The following is a 21,090-nucleotide window of genomic DNA, read 5'->3' on the forward strand; positions in this document are numbered from 1 at the left end:
ATGCTTCACAGCTCCAGGGTCCCAGGTTCGATTCCCGGCTGGGTCACTGTCTGTGTGGAGTCTGCACGTCCTCCCCGTGTGTGCGTGGGTTTCCTCCGGGTGCTCCGGTTTCCTCCCACAGTCCAAAGATGTGCGGGTTAGGTGGATTGGTCATGCTAAATTGCCCGTAGTGTAAGGTTAATGGGGGGATTGTTGGGATACGGGTTACGTGGGTTTAGGTAGGGTGATCATTGCTCGGCACAACATCGAGGGCCGAAGGGCCTGTTCTGTGCTGTACTGTTCTATCTATGTAATTTGGCAAAGGGACCACTGTGCCACAGCTTGCCCCCAACTGCTACATTAGGAATCATTGTACCCATGTAATGCTTGAAAAAGGGGCTCAGCACATACCAAATTCGACCCCTTAATGTTTTCAATGCTAGGCCAGCCATTAGTTTGTGTCACTAGATCATTAATGAGCCAGGTTTCGACATGTGTTCCCCAGCTGCTTTTCCAACCAGAACTGAATATAGATTTTTTATGGCACGTGGGTGACACCACTTAAGTCAATGTTTTCAGGTTATATAACAAGAGTAGAAGCATTCATTTTGCTTATTATTGTAGGAGTTTATGGAGGAATTTTCGTTAGATGAAAGAGGCTTGTAAAAACTATTTCATTTAGGTTACTACAGGAGCCAATTGTTCTGTTCTGAATTTGTCTTGAATGATTGCCAGTTGATGAATAGTGTGCATTTTAATGGTGCGGTACTGTGGCTAGTTAGTATCTAACATGTGGAAAGATGACTTTATAGTGAAACAACAGTCCTCCAAGCTTGCTTTTGACCTTCTTTGAGCATTACTACGAACAAGGTTCACACATATGGCAACTAATTGAGGAGGTGCAGGAATGCCTACCTTGCCATTTTCTTTCAAATCCATTCTTTTTCCATCATTTTAGTGATAATAGTATAAAAGTTGCTGATAGCAATGCTAATGTTTGAATTGTTAATGTGTCATTTGAAATAAATAGGATTGGGGAAAGAGAATTTTCTACAATTAAGAATTATGTTGAGCTTAATCAGAACAGGGAGGTAGCGTCAAGCCATGTTTTGGGAAGCTGAAAGCTGTAGTCCGGGGAGAAATTATCTCATTCAAGGGCCATAAAGAAAGGAAGGGGAGGGAGAAGTGGTGATTGATGGACGAGTTAGTTGAGGTGGATGGGGCGTACACTGTGCTCCCCATTAAGGAGTTGCTATCAGAAAGAAAGAGGCTTCAGGGGCAGTTTGATTGGTTGATGACAGGAAGGTCGGTGGGTCAGCTGCAGCGAGCACGAGGGGTGCGGTATGAGTAAGGGGAGAAGGTGAGCTGTATATTGGCCCACCAGATGTGGAGACAGGCAGCATCAAGGGAACTCCTGCAGGTGAGGGCAGGGGGAAATGGTGTTGAATCCAGAGAGGATAAATTAGGTGCTCAAGGCCATTTATGGGGGGCTAAAGGAGGTGATGAGGCGCATGATGCAATCGGGCAATGCGCTGGGGAAAAACGGCTTCCCTTCGTAATTGAAGAGGGCTCAGAAGAAGGCCTGGAAATTGACGATGGCTCAAGAGACGCTGTGATAATTGATGAGTGCTCAAGGGAAGCTCTGGTAATTGGAGAGGGCTCAGGAGAAGGCCTGGAAATTGAACAGGGCCCAGGAGAAGCTCTGGTAATTAAAGAGGGCTCGGGGGAAGCTCTGGTAATTAAAGAGGGCTCAGAAGAAGGCCTAGAAATTGAACAGGGCTCAGGAGAAGCTCTGGTAATTAAAGAGGGCTCAGGAGAAGCTCTGGCAATTGATGAGGGCTCAGGAGCAGCCCTGGTAATTGGAGAGGGCTCAGGAGAAGCCCTGATAATTGAAGAGGGCTCAGGAGAAGGCCTGGTAATTGAAGAGGGCTCAGGAGAAGCTCTGGCAATTGATGAGGACTCAGGAGCAGCCCTGGTAATTGGAGAGGGCTCAGGAGAAGCCCTGATAATTGAAGAGGGCTCAGGAGAAGGCCTGGTAATTGAAGAGGGCTCAGGAGAAGCTCTGAGCTCAGGAGAAGGCCTGGGAATTGAAGAGGGCTCAGGAGAGCCTCCCTGGTGGTCTTGTGGTTAGGATTCGGCACTCACCGCCGCGGCCCGGGTTCGATTCCCAGTCAGGGAATACAATTTTGGGGCAGCACGGTAGCATTGTGGATAGCACAATCGCTTCACAGCTCCAGGGTCCCAGGTTCGATTCCGGCTTGGGTCACTGTCTGTGCGGAGTCTGCACATCCTCCCCGTGTGTGCGTGGGTTTCCTCCAGGTGCTCCGGTTTCCTCCCAGTCCAAAGATGTGCGGGTTTGGTGGATTGGCCATGATAAATTGCCCTTAGCGTCCAAAATTGCCCTTAGTATTGGGTGGGGTTACTGAGTTATGGGGATAGGGTGGAAGTGTTAAACTTGGGTAGGGTGCTCTTTCCAAGAGCAGGTGCAGGCTCAATGGGCCGAATGGCCTCCTTTTGCACTGTAAAAAGATTCTATGAGAAGCTCTGAGAACTGAAGAGGGCTCAGGAGAAGGCCTGGTAATTAAAGAGGGCTCAGGAGAAGGCCTGGTCATTAAAGAGGGCTCAGGAGAAGGCCTGGTAATTAAAGAGAGCTCGGGAGAAGCTCTGGTAATTGATGAGGGCTCAGGAGAAGCCCTGGCAATTGGAGAGGGCGCAGGAGAAGCCCTGGTAATTGATGAGTGCACAGGAGAAGGCCTGGTAATTGAAGAGGGCACAGGAGAAGGCCTGGTAATTAGAGAGGACTCAGGAGAAGACCTGGCAATTGATAAGAGCTCAGGAGAAGCCCTGGTAATTGGAGAGGGCGCAGGAGAAGCCCTGGTAATTGAAGAGGGCTAAGGAGAAGCCCTGGTAATTGAAGAACGTTCAGGAGAAGCCCTGGTAATTGAAGAACGTTCAGGAGAAGCCCTGATAATTGAAGAGGACTCAGGAGAAGCCCTGATAATTGAAGAGGGCTCAGGAGAAGGCCTGGTAATTGAAGAACGTTCAGGAGAAGCCCTGATAATTGAAGAGGACTCAGGAGAAGCCCTGATAATTGAAGAGGGCTCAGGAGAAGGCCTGGTAATTGAAGAACGTTCAGGAGAAGCCCTGATAATTGAAGAGGGCTCAGGAGAAGGCCTGGGAATTGAAGAGGGCTCAGGAGAAGCCCTGATAATTGAAGAGGGCTCAGGAGAAGGCCTGGTAAGTGAAGAACGTTCAGGAGAAGCCCTGGTAATTGAAGAGGGCTCAGGAGAAGGCCTGGTAATTGAAGAACGTTCAGGAGAAGCCCTGATAATTGAAGAGGACTCAGGAGAAGGCCTGGTAATTGAAGAGGGCTCAGGAGAAGGCCTGGTAATTGCAGAACGTTCAGGAGAAGCCCTGATAATTGAAGAGGACTCAGGAGAAGGCCTGGTAATTGAAGAGGGCACAGGAGAAGCCCTGATAATTGAAGAGTGTTCAGGAGAAGGCCTGATAATTGAAGAGGGCTCAGGAGAAGCCGTGGTAATCGAAGAGGGCTCAGAAGAAGCCTTGGTAATTGAAGAGGGGTCAGGAAAAGCCCTGGAATTGAAGAGGGCTTAGGGAAAATCCTGAAGATCCAAGAAGGCAGTGGAAGGTCTATGATTCCATGAGCGGGCCGTTGGGGCAAAGGCACATCTTTGGAATGGTAGTGTTCTGCTCTGCATGACTGAAGATCTGAGATGATGCTTGTGAATTGCTTGGGTGCATACTTGGGAATCCGGGGGAACGGAACCTCGGGATGCCTGATTGAAACCCTGCAAGGTGGGCCATCATTAAAGCCATCCATTTGGAGAGAATTCCAAGGTGAGATCTTCTAAGGTGAAGATGGGAAACTCTTGTGAGAGAGACGGAATTTCAGAGAGATTGTTTGATTCTGGGTGGGTTGTTGAGAAATCCGTGGTATCTGTTTTGGTCACATTTGGCATTTATTATGCAGTGTGGTGTGTTTGACGACAGTTTTCCTGTTAATTCACATGTAGCTCATCTTAACTCTAATGTTACAGTACAAGGTAAACATCGTAAACTGATTTGTACCTTTCGACCTTGGTTATTTTTGTTTGTTCAAAACCCATGGAATTTTGTGACTTTGTACATTCAAGTGTCTCAAATCTCAGATTCTGTTTATTTTAAAGAAAACGTTATAGTCCCTAACCGGACAGTCGCATCAATTTGGAGGCTTGGCCAAGAAGCATATCAACTTAAAGATATGCCTGACCAGTAACCAACAAAGAATCAATAAAACTCATGATAAATCACCAGCTCCGAACAAGGCTGAAATTTTCAAATAGCAATCTTTGAATCAAATATTTAACCACTGTGCTTCTGGGCTTTGGGATGAGGAACAGAAATAAATGAAACCAGGTTTATGGGTTTCCATATATGCACAATGCTGCTGCAGCAAAAATAAAGGCTTCAAAAGGTCATTAATTGTATCTGTTGAATCAAAATGTGAATCTTTCTAATTGTCATGCAATTTCTGTGTGTGGTGGGAATTAATTCAGCTGATAGCTCAATTTTTCACACTCTGCAGCTTCCATGTACTGTGTGATATCAGAAAGGTTTCACATAATTGCAGATTTGCCTGAGGGTGAAATTAACTATGCAGGCAATACACTTCATAATATTTGCTCAAATTATTAAAAGTGAAATCATGGGCAAACTTTACCGACCTTGACCCATTCGACTTGGTATCGTGACAAGGCCATTGAATCTCGCAAGATTTGCAATGCTCAAGACATCTTGTGAGATTCAACTGAACCTCGCGATTTGGATCTCGTGCTCACTGGGCGCGATTCAGATATGCATATTTAAATGAGCCACATGGATCACCCTGGCAATGCCAGGGTGCTAGAGTGGCAGTGCAATGGGTCAGGGCCTGAGGGCGGCCTTTCCCGTGAAAGGGAGGATAAAGGACGGTTATGAAGGGTGTATGGGTGGAAAGTGTGTGTGAAGGGGTCTCATAAAGGTTGGGGGGTTTAAGGGTGGGTATTCTGAAAAGGGGTGGCCCAAAATGGGGGAGTGGTTAGGTCTGAAAAGGGGCCCTCAGCGACCTCATAGTGGGCTGTCCTCACTTGGTGGAGTGTGGGGAACATGTGTACGGGGGGGGGTAATATTATCAGTTGGGGGAGGTGTGGGGAACCGTCAAGCACACTTAGAGATCGGGGCACCCTTTCAAAATCTCTTGAGGAGCCGGTCTCGCCAGAGAGTTCAGCTCACCATTGCAGAAAACATTTCTAAATGGGGGCTGGACCAGAGAGAAACTCCTCAAGACCCCAAAAGAATGACTATGGGTGCAATCTATCTGCCACGTCCCGCTGGAATTGGAGCAGGATGCAGCCAGTAGATCCCGGGTGAGGCCTCTCCCAAGATTCCCAACAGCCATTATGCCTCAGGAGATCTCGTTAGATCTCGCAAGACATCACGATCTGGGTTCCGCTCAGTCTTGCAGGGCGAAGTGAGTTTAAGAACCCAATTAGCCGTGCTGACCCTGATTCGATCGGCTACCCGGCATCTATCGGCCTTGTTGAGGAGACCCCAGCCGGATGCTGTTAAGTGCTGGTCCTATAAACGGGGACTAGGTGGAACAGTATCTCGAGGGTCTCCCAGGTGACCAGAGACCTTTGGGTGGTCAGCTTCCCAGCAGGAAGGCACCCTGGTACTACTGGTGTCACCCAGGCACCTTGGTACTGTCAGCCTGATACCCTGGGTGTCACCTTGACACCCTGACAGTGCAACCTAGGTGCCAGCCTGGCACTGCCAGGGTATCAGGCCGGCAGTGCCAAGGTGCCACGTTGGCATTTTTCCTGCACCAGGGATAGGGCCCAGGGTTGCCCTGCCTATATAAGGTGGGGTGCGGGAGTGTCCCAATGAACCCCCAACAGGTGAGTTGGGGCACTGGGGGTTCCAGGTATTGCGTTGGGGGATTGAATGATGGGGGCACCATTTAAAAATGGTGCAATGATCTCTTCCTGCAGGAAATTACGCTAAAGTGCTGCTTCGAGGGGCGTTCCCTGCGGGGCACAAAAACAAGACAGATGTTAGATTGCGAGTCGTTCCCAGCGCTTGACCCGCTAATCCCGCCAGAACGGAGCCTGTTTTACTTTGGTTAGATCGCGCCCTAAGTGTTGTTGACTATCGATGTGGGTCCCAACCAAAAAGCCGGCAGCTAACACCCCGCCAACCTCGCCCAAAATGTTCTGGTTAAATTCTAGAATATAGAATTCCTTCAGTGCAGAAGGAAGCCATTCAGCCCATTGAGGCTGCACAGGCCCTCTGAAAGAACCTCATATTTTCATGTCATGAACAATTCAACGCCCCTCGAAGCATTTTAGGCATCAGGACACCAACCATATTAAATGATGCTAGTAAAAAGCACACATACATCCTTTGGTGAGCCTTGATGTTATGCTTACCATCTTGCAGCCTGGACAATCATTCCCATTTTGACATGTTCGCCTACGGGCCTGGACCCCGCCCCCACACTGGGCAGTGCAGCGTTCCCATGGACCCCAAGGAGTCCAGAAGGTGTGTGGAGGGCACTGAAGATGCTCATTGCAATACCTGGAAAAGAAGCAGAACACCCATTGTATAGTGGCCATCACTGAATATTGTGTGTGCATTAGCAATGTTTTTGTCTTAATTTCTTTCTTTTTGTTATATCTAATGAGACTAAAACATTTCTTTTTAAACCCAAGGTAACAAATAAGGCTCACATGAATACTGCCAGATGTGCACAAGTTGGGCAAAAATGAAAATTGCACATTACAGACCTAACTGCCGAAAACCTCATAATGGAAGTAAGGCAACATTACATCAAAGAAATTGCACTACCCACTACTCAGGAATTAAACATAACAATAAAAGTGCCTAATTACTGATGATTAATCTTTTCTAAGGAATGAACCATATGCATACATTACTATTGGAAATAGAGCCTCGCTTAATGCTGCATTTCAGCACCTGGAACACTGGAATAACAAACTGGCTTCACTTGGGCTTTTCCCAATTGCTGTGCGTGACACAGCTTTAGTACATGATATCTGATCGAGTACAATGGTGGCGTGATAATCAAATGAATCTTTGAAGACTTTCCTGGACCTGCCAGCATTATTGAGACACATTTTCTCACATACAATTATAGTGCTCAACTGTGAATGCTTTGGAGTGATGAGACGCTAGATTAGCAAATCATTGCACAAACACAAAATAACCACGTGACCACACTTCCACCAGTACTGTCAGTACAGATTAAGCATTCCAAATTGTTAATCATGTTCAAAGGCTATTCCCCCCCCCCCCCCCCCCCCCCCCCCCCCTCTCTTTTTGGTTTTGTCCTCTTTCTGGGCCTTCCAACAGCACTGAATCCCACTTGCAAGCAAAGGCAGCTAAAGAAGATTTAGCAGATGTGTTTAAAATCATGAAGGGTTTAGATTTAAAAACAAATTCATTCATAAGATGTGGACACAGCTAGCACAACCGGCATTTGTTGTCCATCTCTAACTCTCCTCGAGTAGCTGGTAGTGAGCTGCCTTCTTGAACCAAAGCACTGCTTATGGCATAGGTACACCCACAGTTCTGTGAGGGTGTTCCAGGTTTTTGTCTCAGCTACAGTGAAGGAACGGCAATATAGCTCCAAATCAGGATGGTATATATCATGAAGCTAGTTATCCGCTGGAGAATTCCCAGCATTTACATGGCTAGTCCAGTTCAGTTTCTGGTCAATGGTAACCCCCAGGATGTTGATGATGGGGGAATTCAACTATGGTAATGCCATGGAAAATACAATGAGAGAATAAACCTTTTCTCACAGCGAGTGGTTCGGATCTGGAATGCACCGCCTGCAATTGTGGTGGAGGGAGGTTCCACTGAGGCATTCAAGAGGGCATTAGATGATTATTTGAATAGAAACAATGTGCAGGGTTACGGGAAAGGGCAGGAGAATGGCACAAAGTCCTGATGCTCATTCAGAGAGACGACACAATGGGCACGATAACAATTCTGTGATTCTGGAAATTCAATTGGAGACAGTTAGATTCTCTCTTGCTAGAGATGGTTATTGCCTGACACTTGTATGGTAAAATGCTACTTGCCACCGAGCATTCCAAGCCTGAATGTTGTCCAAATCCTACTGCATATGGACACAGAGTTTGTCAGCTTTTACTGAGTTGTGAATGGTGCTCAACATTGTGCAATTATCAGTAAACCTCCCCACTTCTGGTCATTGGTGAAGCAGCTGAAAATGGTTGGGTCAAGGACACTACCATGGGGAACTTTTGCAGTGATGCCCTCGGTCCAGATGATTGGTCACCAACAACCATCTTTTTTCGTTCTACTTATTACTCCAAAGAGTGGAGAGTTGCACCCTCCCCCATACATTTTCATTCACTTTAGGTTTCAGCTCTTTTGTCCATGTTTAAGACCAAGGTCTAGAGGTCTGGAGCCAAATGATCTTGTGGAACACAACCTGAGTATTGGGGAGCAGGTTATTGCTGTGTAAGTGTCATTAAATAACACTGACAACAACATCTGCCACTTTGCTGATGATCAAGAATAGACTAATGGATTCAGGGCAGCAGGGTAGCATGGTGGTTAGCATAAATGCTTCACAGCTCCAGGGTCCCAGGTTCGATTCCCGGCTGGGTCACTGTCTGTGTGGAGTCTGCACGTCCTCCCCCTGTGTGCGTGGGTTTCCTCCGGGTGCTCCGGTTTCCTCCCACAGTCCAAAGATGTGCGGGTTAGGCTGATTGGCCATGCTAAATTGCCCGTAGTGTCCTAATAAAAGTAAGGTTAAGGGGGGGGTTGTTGGGTTACGGGTATAGGGTGGATACGTGGGTTTGAGTAGGGTGATCATGGCTCGGCACAACATTGAGGGCTGAAGGGCCTGTTCTGTGCTGTACTGTTCTATGTTCTATGTTCTATTCTTGTGTAGCCATTTTACTGGCATCTACCAGACAATGCGGGAATCTGCCCTGGCATTTCCTGTCCACAGAAAAATCAGGACAAATCCAAACTGTCCAAATAGTTTGACTAGGGGCACCATTTGTTCAGTACTATGACCAGAACATTATCAGGGCCCAGAACCTTTGCAGTGTCCAGTGCCTTCAGCCATTTCTTGATATCAAAGGGAATGAATCGAGTTCACTGAAGGCTGGCAACTGTGATGCGGGGCCCCAGGGGGCGGAGGAGATGGATCATCCACTCAGCACTTCTGGCTGAAGATGGTTGCAAATGCTTCAGCCTTATCTCTTGCACTGACATGCTAGGATCCTCCATCATTGAGGATGGCTGTCTACTCATTGTCTGGCAGATTCTATGATAGATTAAACCATAGAATCCCAACAGTGTAGAGGGAGGCCATTCGGCCCATGAAGTCTGCACCGACCCTTTGAATGAGCACTCTACTCATGTCCCCGCGCCCTATCCCTGTAATCCCATAACATAACCTGCACAGCCCTGGATACAAAGGGGCAATGTATCACCGCCAATCTACCTAACCAGCACATCTTTGGACTGTGGGAGGAAGAACCCAGAAAACCCACGCGGACACAGGGTGAACGTACAAACTCCACACAGTCACTCAAGGTTGGAATTGAACCCGGGTCTCTGATGCTGTGAGGCAGCCGTACTAACTACTGTGCCACCGCATTGCCCGATTGAGGTTATAGATTGTGGTTGATAGAATTTGTACCTCTGCTGATGGCTCGCAGCCCCTCATTGGTGCCGGGTTTGAGCTGCGAGCTTTTCTGAATCTATCCCATTTAGCTCACAGGCAGTCCCGCACAACACAATGGAGGTATGTTCATTGTGAAAATGGGGCTTAAAACTCCACAAAGACTGTGCAGTGGTCACACTACCATTACAATCATGTACAGATGTACCTGTGACAGGTAGATGTCAAGTAAATTCTTCTAGGTTCTTTCATCACATGCCACAGTCCCAGTTTCAAAGATACATACTTTAGTAGACCAGTCAGTAGTGGTACCACTGAACTACTCTTGGTGGTGGACATTGAAGGATCACATCCAGAACACATTTTGTGCCCTTGCCACCCTTGGTGCTTCTCCCAAATACTGTTCAACATGGAGGGGTACTAACTCATCAGCTGAGAGAGTGGTAGGTAGTACATAACAGGAGGTTTCCTTGCCCATGTTTGACCTGCTGCCATGAGACTTCATGGGGTCAAGAATCAAAGTTAAAGACTCCGAAGATCACTCCTACTTGACTGTATACCATTATAACACAACTTCTGGTGGGTCTATCCCGCCAATAAATAGCCAGGAATGATGATGGTGGTGTCTGGGACACTGTCTGTAAGGTACAATTCAGTGAATATGACTGTATCAGGTGGTTGTTTGACTAGCCTGTGGAACAGCGTTCCCAATTTTGGCCAAAGGCCCCAGATGTTAGTGAGGAGGACTTGGCAGGATGTGTCATTGTAATTTCCGGTGCCGAACTCAATGCAGGTTAGTCTGTCTGGTTAAACAATACAGTAAATAAAGGGAAAGTAATGAGAAACAATGGCCGAAGAACGGATAATCAGAGGGTACAGAATTAAGATGATAATTGGCAAACAAATTAGAGGGCAACAGAAGGAAAGATTTTTTTTTAAATGCAATGCGTGGCTAATGTCAAAACTCAAATATTTAGGTGCTGAAGGATAAAATACTGGACCATAGTCTTTATCCACTTAGAAACCTTATTTACAGAAACACACACTGCCTACCATACACCACCACCAGCTTATCTCTAATTATATCAGAACAGGTGAGGCCCCAATTAATAACCACCATCTGAATGCGATTAACGCCCAATTGATACAATTAACAATTAGGAATCAGAATGCACTGCCTGATTGGGTGGCAGATACAAGATACAGATTGAAGAATATCCTTCTTGAAGGAGAAAAGAATGTAAGAATAGGCAGGAAGAATAAGGCTAGCACAGATTTGATGGATCCAATCACCTCCTTCAATGTTGTCTTAATCTATTATTCTACCCGGGACAAGAAAACAGGCTGATGTCTTATTTTGAAGCCACAAGTTTGGAGCTGTATGAGAGCAGCATGGGCCACACTCCCACTTTCCTCCTCTCTGTGGCAAAATATTCTTGTCCGTCTTAATTTTATTAAAACAATGTTGCTTTTTCTCTGAAATATACCTCCAGGAAAGTATCAAGTTCAGATCACAAGTAGTGGTAGTGTTATTATGCCTTGAGTTGCACTATTGCCCAGGTAACCATAGGGCAGTGAGAGTCAAATCTGATTAAGGTGAGATACTTAGACCATTTACAGAGGTGCGCAACACGCTGAATCGGAGAGGGGTTGATGGTAGCCTCAAAGTTGAAACAAAAACTAACTTAAGGAACACACTTGCTAAACAGAATCTTAGTGCTCTATCACCTGTCCACCTGTTTCAATCATGTTTTAAGTATTGGAAAAAAGTCGGCCAGGTATGTTCAGCATCCTGACATGAGTCTGTCCACCCTTTGTCTGATCAATTATTGCCTGTTTGTAAGCATCTGACCATAGTGAAAGTTCTCAACTGGCTGTTCACTGCCAGCTTTAATAATGTCCATGTATGGGGAATAGATTAGTCAGGATAGCTATCTACAAGAATAAAAAGTTAGAGCTGACTTCTACCAGCTGTACAGCATACATAGCGTAGAACAAGGACTAATAGTCCCGGGACCTTGGCAAGCCTCACTATTTGAATTGGCCCATGGGGCCACAGTGCTGTATAAACTCTGCCGTCTGCTGTAGCTTAAGTTTTGATAACTTGCCAAGCAGCTGCACGCAAAGGCTGCTAATCATGTTCATCGGACATGTGGAAACGTGGTGCCGCAGAAGGCTTTTAATACAGAATCAGAATCTGATTCTGAGAAAACCAGGAATCCTCTTTGCAAACAACTTCAAAACTGAAATCTAGTCAGGGGGTGACAGTCATTAAAAAAAACATTCATGTCAAAAATATCAGGTTTTCTTGTTTCTTATGAAGTTTGCTTCTTCCCAAGCTGCTGAGCTGGCCTTTTAATCAAGTTCAGCCTCATTTCCAAAATATCTATGAAAATTCAAAAAAAACATCAGGTATGTTTATTCAGCTCAGATCTATTGCTGAATAAATCGGGGAGCTGTGCTCTGTACTAATGAATCAGGGCCAGGTTTGTTTGGTTCTACTGGCAGCACTTCACATTAGTCTTCTGTGTGCTGCTCTTTTCTCAGGCTCAATGTCTTCTACCCCACTGAAGTAAACTTGTTTTGTTAAAGTCTGTTAAATTAATGAAAGTCAAGCTTGGGAATGAAATAATTGTTTATGGGGATATAAGGTGATTGCTTCCTTTCACTTCACCAGGAACACACTCTGAAGCAAATCACACTCCTACCCAATACAAGTTTTACTAGGGAATTCTTCCTAATGTCATTGTATATTTTGTTAAAGGGAATTCAAACTTTTAAAAACAAATCAATCAGTGGCAAGTCTCAAAAGTCTATTATAGGAACAGGAATAGGCCATTCAGCCCGTCGAGACTGTCTTGCCATTCAATGAGATCATGGCTAATCTGTGATCTAACTCCATATACCTGCCTTGGGCCCATATCCCTTAATATCTTTGTTTAACAAAAATCTATCTATTTCAGATATAAAATTAACAACTGATCCAGCTTCAACTGCTGTCTGTGGGAGAGAGTTCCAAACCTCTACCATCCTTTGAGTCAAGAAGTGCTTCCTAACATCTCTCCTGAATGGTCTAGCCCAAATTTTTAGGCTGTGGAGTGGAGTTTTAGAATCTCCAACCAGTGGAATATATTGAATACTTTGATCAGATCACACCCTGAACCTTCTAAATTCTAGCGAATACAGGTATAAATCCCCTTTTGTAATTTAACCCCTGTTATCCAGGTATCATTTTTGTAAACCTACGTTGCACTCCCCCCAAGACCAAAATATCCTTCCTAAGTTGTGGGGCGCGATTCTCCGCTCCCCACGCCGGGTGGGAGAATCGTGGGAGGGCCCCCCGACTAATTTCACGACCCCCTGGCTCCCCCCGTGATTCTCCCACCCCCCGCTCGGAAGAATCGCTGCTCGCCGTTTTTCACGCCGACCGGCGATTCTCCGGCCCGAATGGGCCGAGCCGCCTGCCGTTCGCGACCATTTCACGACAGCGGCAACCACACCTGGTCGCTGCCATCGTGAAATCACCGTGAGATGCCCGTTTTGGGGCTTGTAGCACCACGACTGTGCTCGGGAGGGGACAGGCCCGCGATCGGTGCCCACCGATCATCTGGCTGGCGTCTCAATCGGACGCACTATTTCCCCTCCGCCGCCCCGCAAAATCAAGCCGCCACGTCTTGCGGGGCGGCTGAGGGGAAAGACGGCCACCGCGCATGTGCGGGTTGGAGCCGGCCAACCTGCGCATGCGCGGCTGACGTCACATAGGGACCAAAATTTTGGTCCAAAATGGATAACCTTGCACTTGCTTATATTAAATTCCATCTGCCACAATTTTGCCTATTATTATCAAGGAATATCTTGATATCCAGTGCACTGCTCGCAGACAGCTCTGTTATGTGGCAAAGCACCTGGACTGCCATATTTGACCACCTATTTTGTGTTTTTTACCTCTTGCCTGTTGCTATCATTATTGACAATTTTCCTGGTTAAAAAAAGCCAGATTGGAAATATCCACGGTGCTGGAGTCAAATAGTTTGAGTAATTTCTCCCAGCTGGGATTATTTTTAATTATCAACCTGTCTCCAATTAGAATTTACAGAAGTGGGTTTGCCCTAATCAGCAAATACTTAACCCTGGCATTTAAGTAGACTTACTGATTGGGTGGTCATATTCAATACAATTCAATACATATTGTATATCATTGGACAAGTTGAGCAGACCTCCCTCAGTATGTTTATCATTCTCATCATTTATCTTGCCAATTGTCTTGTCTTTCCCTCTTAAGTCAATGAATCCTGTTGAAATATTACGCCATGGATTGTGGCAAGCCTCTGATGTTTCAACCTGTGCTTATTCTTCAAGTGAGAGTCCAGGCTGTGAGATTCAACAAACTATTTGATAGCAGAGTTTTTAGTTACCAGGGACGAGGAAACCAACCTCAGTGCTTTATCCCATGTTCTACAGAAAACACCGACTGGGCAAATTGTTCACACGCCATTACTTTTTCAGCAACTCCTGCACAATTAGCTCATACGGGAGAGGAAGATCAGGGCCAAGTATTTTCAAAGCAAGAACTTTCCAGACTTTTCTTGCATGACTTTCAAGAACTTGTTATCGTAAAAGAAACAATTTTGTGGGTAAATGCAGCTTGAAGTAGCTGCGTTGGCACAAAGAGGTGAAGAAGACCAAACTCAAATGCCACTGAAATGAAGAAGTTAAATTGCTAAATCAGTTCAATGCTTTCCTTTGTTGTTGCTTGCTTTGAGTTCAGGGTTCCCCTAAAATATAAAAGGAGCTTTAATCAGAACACTACCACTTAGCTCTAACAATCAATAGTGAATCAGTCACGTGACATTTACATTATATACACACACACACACAAGAGAGAGGCAAATTATTTTGCAAGGCCAATTTTACAGCTTCCAAAGAGGACAAATTGCACTCGCCGTGAAAGTGGCCAATGCCGGAAGAGGCCAATGCTGTGATCTAAAGCCAGCTGTTATTTGGCTCTATGGTTTAACATGAAATTGAAACTATAAAATCGCAGGATCCGGATCATAGATTAAATGCACTGCACTCAGAAAACCAAAACAATTTTATTATGTATTGGATTTGATAAGGATTTGTAACTTAATACTGTTCTAACATTTTTGATTTGTTAAGTTAAAGATATTTGCATCCTTCAAGAATACTATTAAAAAATTGTCCGAAAATTCAAGTGCCTGACCTGACCCAAGCAGCAAATGTCCATAAATTAACAAAAACATGTTCCGTTTAGAAGAGTGAACAGGGTGTCTTGTGCCCTGAACAATATTATGGTGATTGTTGTGCCAGTGAATTTTACATAGAATTTACAGTGCAGAAGGAGGCCTTTCGGCCCATCGAGTCTGCACCGGCTCTTGGAAAGAGCATCCTACCCAAGGTCAACACCTCCACCCTATCCCAGTAACCCCACCCAACACTAAGGGCAATTTTGGACACCAAGAGCAATTTAGCATAGCCAATCCACCTAACCTGCATATCTTTGGACTGTGGGAGGAAACTGGAGCACCCGGAGGAAACCCTCGCACACACGAGGAGGATGTGCAGACTCCGCACAGACAGTGACCCAAGCCGGAATCGAACCTGGGACCCTGGAGCTGTGAAGCGATTGTGCCTCTCTCTTGTGTGTGTGTGTATATAATGTAAATGTCACGTGACTGATTCACTACTGATTGTTAGAGCTAAGTGGTAGTGTTCTGATTATTGTTTATTCAGAATCATTAATAAAATTGGAGAACAGTTTTACAATACAAGAACAAACATTCATCTTCAAAGTTCCTGGTGAGGAATTAAATGCCCCCAGCTCATTTACATGGATGGGAACTCATGTGCTGGTTTTCTGGTGTATGTTGATGGTTTAAAAAGCTGCACGCTGGAAATGCTGAAGAGGAAGACTTGTTCTACCCCCTGCCTTCACCATTCCTGCTGGGTGGAAATAAAGTGTTCTGTAGCAATAATGGCAATTCAAGAAAATGTGTCTCAAAAAGCCTTCAGGTTTAGAGTACTTCTTTCTACAGGTGGTTTACAGTGTGTTACAATTATGGGGTTTTGCGATTATGGCCGGAATTTTCCATGATATTGACAAAGGCTGGTGTCAGATGGGAAACGCAGCAATGAAGGTGCGAAAGCAATGGCATCTTTCTCCGCTCTATAATGCAGCACTTAGAAAAAAGAGTTGAAGTTGCGGATTCCATGCTGTATGCCTGGCAGGATGGCCTTTGATTCGTCTTGCCCTGCCAGCACTTAGAAGTGCGAGGTCGGGGCACCATTTTTGAAGGGGCCCCGTGCATAGAGTGAGAAAACTAGTTCATCCTGGAACCGTCCCCCGGCATGTCCCTTGTCACTGCCCCCTGGTACTATATGGGGCAATGCCGGGGGCAATGCCAGGGAACGGTGCCCGGGCATGACCAGTCGTGATTCATGCCGTTCTGCCATCACACTGCCATAGATGGATTTCTAATGGGGGCAGGTGTTGGATAACTGCGGTGTTGCGGCCTGTTATTATGTTAATTTTTTTATGATGGCATTCTTGACATCAAACATCGGAAAACACACCCAGTCACTAATGGGGGGAGGGGTCAATCGCATCACACATTTCTGCCGACGTAAAGCACGACTTTGCAGTTCTCAAGATATTTTCTACTCCCATCACCGAACCTACCCATGCAAATCGGAGTGCAAAATCCTGGCCTACATTTTGGGGTTGTGTCTTTAAATTTGGGGTAAAATTAAGAATTCATGTTACCTGTGTTGTGGTCTGTGTGATGAGTCTATTAAAGATTGAAGGAAGGCATATTTTGCTTTACTGAGAAGAATATGCAAAGTATTCACTCTTGCAGATAATGGCAAAGGTAGCATGTGTCCATCTCCATGACCAGGGAAGTGTTAAAATGTCAGGTTGCAAAAGTCTATACTTTGAACTGTCCAGTTGATTTCTGGATAGGTTAGAGTTGGTGTCAAAGAATTGCTAATCAGCATTTGTATCTGGATACAAAGGCCCATGTGATTTACATTACCATGTGGAAGGGTGCAGAGAAACCCCTTCTAAAGATTGGTTACAGGCTTTCCCAAAATATCACGGAAAATCAAAAGCGTGTGGGTTAGTCTGCTAGGATCCAGGAGAGGGCAAGCCTCTGATGTTTCAACCTGTGCTCATCCTTCAAGTGAGAGTCCAGGCTGTGAGATTCAACAAACTATTTGACAGCAGAGTTTTTAGTTACCAGGGACGAGGAAACCAACCTCAGTGCTTTATCCCATGTTCTACAGAAAACACTTACTGGGCAAATTGTTCACACGCCATTACTTTTTCAGCAACTCCTGCACATAGGACATATGAGCTATAGACAGCAAGGCACTATAATTCTCCACATAGGGTTGCGGTGGGAACTCATACCTCAGGGACTGTAAAGTCCACAATTATGAGATAATACAGTGCTGGAAGATTTGCCTAGCTTTAGCTAAAGGGAGAAGTCTTGAGGAAAACTTGTACAGTGAAAAACAGTTCTGGAATTAACAGTTTCCAGACTGGGAAAGAAAAAGATTGGAAGTAAACCACTGAGAGCCAATAATCATTTTGGATTGATTCTGAAAGAATTGAATGTCTACTTAAAGGGCAGTATAATATGATAGTAGTTTTTTTCTGTTGTAGTAAAAGGTCTGTTCTGCAGTAAATTATGAAATGTCTACAAAAAGTGGCACTTTTAGTCGATTTGTTACAGAAAATGTCTTAAAATGTCATATCTTTTTTTTAAATTTAGAGTACCCAATTATTTTTTCCAATTAAGGGGCAATTTAGCATGGCCAATCCACATATCCTGCACATCTTTTGGGTTGTGGGGGTGAAACCCACGCAGACACAGGGAGAATGTGCAAACTCCTCACGGACAGTGACCCAGAGCTGGGATTCGAACCCGGGTCCTCAGCGCCGTATGCAGCAATGCTAACCACTGTGCCACCGTGCTGCCCTTTAAAATGTCATATCTTGTTATTCACCCATTCAGCTCTTAATCTAAATTTGAACTTCTTTTTAAAAGCTATCGAGTTCAATGAGGATTGTAACAAGTTTTATATTCTGGACTGAATTTTGTGGCTAGGCTGCAGATTCTGTGGTCAGGACTGGAAGTGGAAAATCCTGCCACTTTGGGTGGAGATCAATTGCCCAATAAAGAGTCAGCAGATTTGGGACTGGCTGCTAAAGGAGCATGTGAGGCAGCAGAGGGCATAAGGTCACACTGTGGCAGGTGTTACGGCCATATTTGAAGGGCTGCCAGCATTCAATATCATGGGAACTACCAGGACATCTCCATAAAGGAAGGAAAGCAGCTGAGACAACGGCAGGAGGAAGGCCCCAGGCAGCCCCATGGTTCAGTAATGCCTACATGCAGGCTCTACTCCAGGTAACAAAAGCTATGTTCTCTTCCACAGGGACAGGAGGAGCAGACCAGCTTGACTGAACCAGAAAGCTTGGATGGAGTTTGCAGAGAAAATCAAAAGCCATGATGTCACCCTACAGAACCTGGATCCAGTGCCGCAGGTGAGAACTCCATACCTTTTTCACCTTTGGGGCTTGCATGTTGCAACACGAGATGGTGAGTTTGGTGAGGAGGGAGTCACCACCCAGTCAGTGGCAATGGGATCAGGTGAGAGCATCTCCTGTTAGAAGCTCGGTTGCATCTTGGTGAGAGAAGCCCATCTATCACTGCTTACTGCATCAAGATCCCCACCAGAGCAGTCACATGCAGGAGACATTCATATGCCCCAAGCATAGCTTCCACCAGCATAGGCATTGTGCTCATCTTCCTTGGGCACCTAACAGTGTTCTGCTTTCCACTTGCAGGAGAAGACAGTCCATAACATATTGTAACAGGCCAAGACTGGCACAGAGTTTCCATACCTGGTCATCCTAGCCCCCACGGAAAAAGAGGCATTGGAAGTGGCAGCCGTTCCATCATTGATGCGAAAGGAGTGAAGTTAGATTACGGTGAGTGGCTCAGTGAAGTGGCACAATGGAGCCTGTGGTACAAATAAGGCAGAGTGCTCATGTATCCACCAATGGACACATGGAGCTCCACACTCGAAGTGGTTGGAAGGACACAATGGGAAGGGCCTAACTCTCTAATGTAGCTGCTTACACATGCAAGTCTAGGAGAAAAACAGGTGGTGCAGAGCAAGGGGTAGGCACCCGCCTTGGAGAAGGAGACTTCAAATGCACCATCACATCATTCTCGCTCCCCTTCCACCAGCGGAGATACCTTAACGTTGGCGGGTGACCATTATAAGATTCAGGATTATAAGCCGATGAGCACCACAAACAGCGAGCAGTTGATTGAAGTTGTGATAGCTAAGGTCACTGACACTCGGACAACCTTGGGAAACTGGGATGATTCTGAGCCCCAGATTGATGATATGCTTCTGGAGTTGTTGGCAAATACTAGAGCTTCAGCATTTGAAAAGGGAACATCTGGTGGAGAATCCAGAACCAATAAGCATTCATGAAAGAGTCCATCAAGACCAAGAGTGCTGCCAGGTTTCAGGCGTGTGCATGCTTGGCTTCCTAATGGAGAGATTAGTGATGTGCGTGGAGAGTCCAGCAGGCCAATCAATGGATGTATGTAGAGCTGCATGGCATCACCGTGGCCATGGGTTTGCAGTGCCAAAGTGAAAGACGAACAAGGTGCTTGGGAGTCTCCACCAGTTCCTCATCCTTCTCAGGTCAGCAGGGAAGAATAAATGTTCCTTGTAAGGCAGGGAAACAACACTTCTGCACCTGGGGGCTCCTCTCAGTGAATTCCTGGTGTGAACTGTGGCTCCTTAGTCCCTCTGTCATAACAGCAGCACCTCGGTAGCTGCAACAACAGCTACTGGGTGGGTTGGCGGCGGGAGGAAGAGAGAGAGACTGTACATGCGCAGGAGCCCCTCAGCATGCTGGGGCCCTCCAGGCCTCAGGCAGTCATCAGAGGACGGTCACCAAGGTTATGCCAGAGGCCAAGAAGTAGCAGGTTCAGCAGGCTGTCTTCAGCTCATCTGAAATGGCAGGGCAGAGAACCATGTAGTGCACTTGTAAGGGATTTGAGAGCCTAGTTGAACTTGGGGTTCAGAGGTGAAGGGTGTGTCAAAGTGTGAAGCCTCACACATCTTATTCAATTTGATAACGGTCTAATGAATTGGCGAAAAATCTCCTTCCATGTTTTGCAGCCCTTTGGGATTTCACTTGGCTCCCTCAAGGGGTTGGTTATGACAGATCATACCTGCCTATGGTCAATGCCCCAACCTTGCTTCTGTGTGATGTGCAGCCTGGCACAGGCTAATGGGATGGGATAAATGAAGGAGGTGCTAGCAGGGCTTCAGAAAAGTAAGGCCTTATTGATGTGGATCAAACGGGTTGTGAGGATCACATGAAAAGTCTGAGTATATTAGTGCCTCCCGAATCTCTCTTGCATCGTGTTTGCTCTTTGTCTGAGGAACCTAGGGTCCCTCATCTTTCATCATCTGGTGAGAAGCCTCTACCACATCCTCATTATTATCGGAGCAGACAGCACTATCCACAAGATCCTCGTAGTTCAACCTTTACCCCATCTGTAATACTAGTTGTGCAGTGCACAGCAGATCTAAATTATTTTTGAAAGCCTTGCTGGGTTACGCTGAAGAGTTCCATCAGATTGATCTGGACACCTGAATTGCATATTCAGAAGCCCGGTGACCTGCTCAATGGTCACTCAACCAGACCCTTGGCAGGTGTTGCATATCAACCATGTACAAGTTCCTCACAGACAGTAGCAGCCATATCCACAGTGGGTAGCCCTTGACTCCGATTATCCGTCCCTGAAGGTGCACAAGCAGTGAGAAACGCTGTGGCATCTGGGACTACCGAGTAGGTATGCATCACGGCTGCTTCCCAGGAACTGTGCTCCCACCTGAAGGATTTTGTGGGAGGGTCTCAGACCAGTTTAACATTAATGGAATAGAAGCTCTTCTTGAGGATAAATACCACTGGCTGGTCTACAGGAAACTTAGAAACATAGAAAATAGGAGCCCGCCATTTATTATGATCATGGCTGATCATCTAACTCAGTAACTTGTTCCTGTTTTCCGATATATTCTTTGATCCCTTTAGTCCCAAGAGCTACAGCTAACTCCTTCTTGAAAACATACAGGGTGCGATTTAACCACCACATTGTGCCCAGTACAGATCTGGGCACGCCGGTTAAATAACAGGAAAACCCAAAATCAAGATTTGTGCCTGTGCAAATCAGTTTGGGATCTAATCAGCCCACTCCTGATGGCGATTTCCAGATCTCACCCAAATATGGCGAGCAGATCATTAACTTGAATTTGCATTAATTTCCAAC

At 45.9% G+C, this 21,090-nt stretch overlaps 1 protein-coding gene across 3 annotated transcripts in view; it reads right to left on the reverse strand.

Annotated features, from left to right (window-relative positions):
* The window catches only part of sema5a (sema domain, seven thrombospondin repeats (type 1 and type 1-like), transmembrane domain (TM) and short cytoplasmic domain, (semaphorin) 5A), a 267,608-nt gene that overhangs the window by 39,737 nt on the left and 206,781 nt on the right, over positions 1 to 21,090 (reverse strand). For all 3 annotated transcript variants that reach the window (XM_038797605.1, XM_038797604.1, XM_038797606.1), the window contains exon 15: positions 6,447 to 6,594. In XM_038797605.1, coding sequence (XP_038653533.1) covers positions 6,447 to 6,594 — 148 coding nt within the window. The remainder of the gene's footprint in view (positions 1 to 6,446; positions 6,595 to 21,090) is intronic.

This window comes from Scyliorhinus canicula, chromosome 5, assembly GCF_902713615.1.
Source record: "Scyliorhinus canicula chromosome 5, sScyCan1.1, whole genome shotgun sequence".
Classification (NCBI taxonomy): Eukaryota; Metazoa; Chordata; class Chondrichthyes; order Carcharhiniformes; family Scyliorhinidae; genus Scyliorhinus; species Scyliorhinus canicula.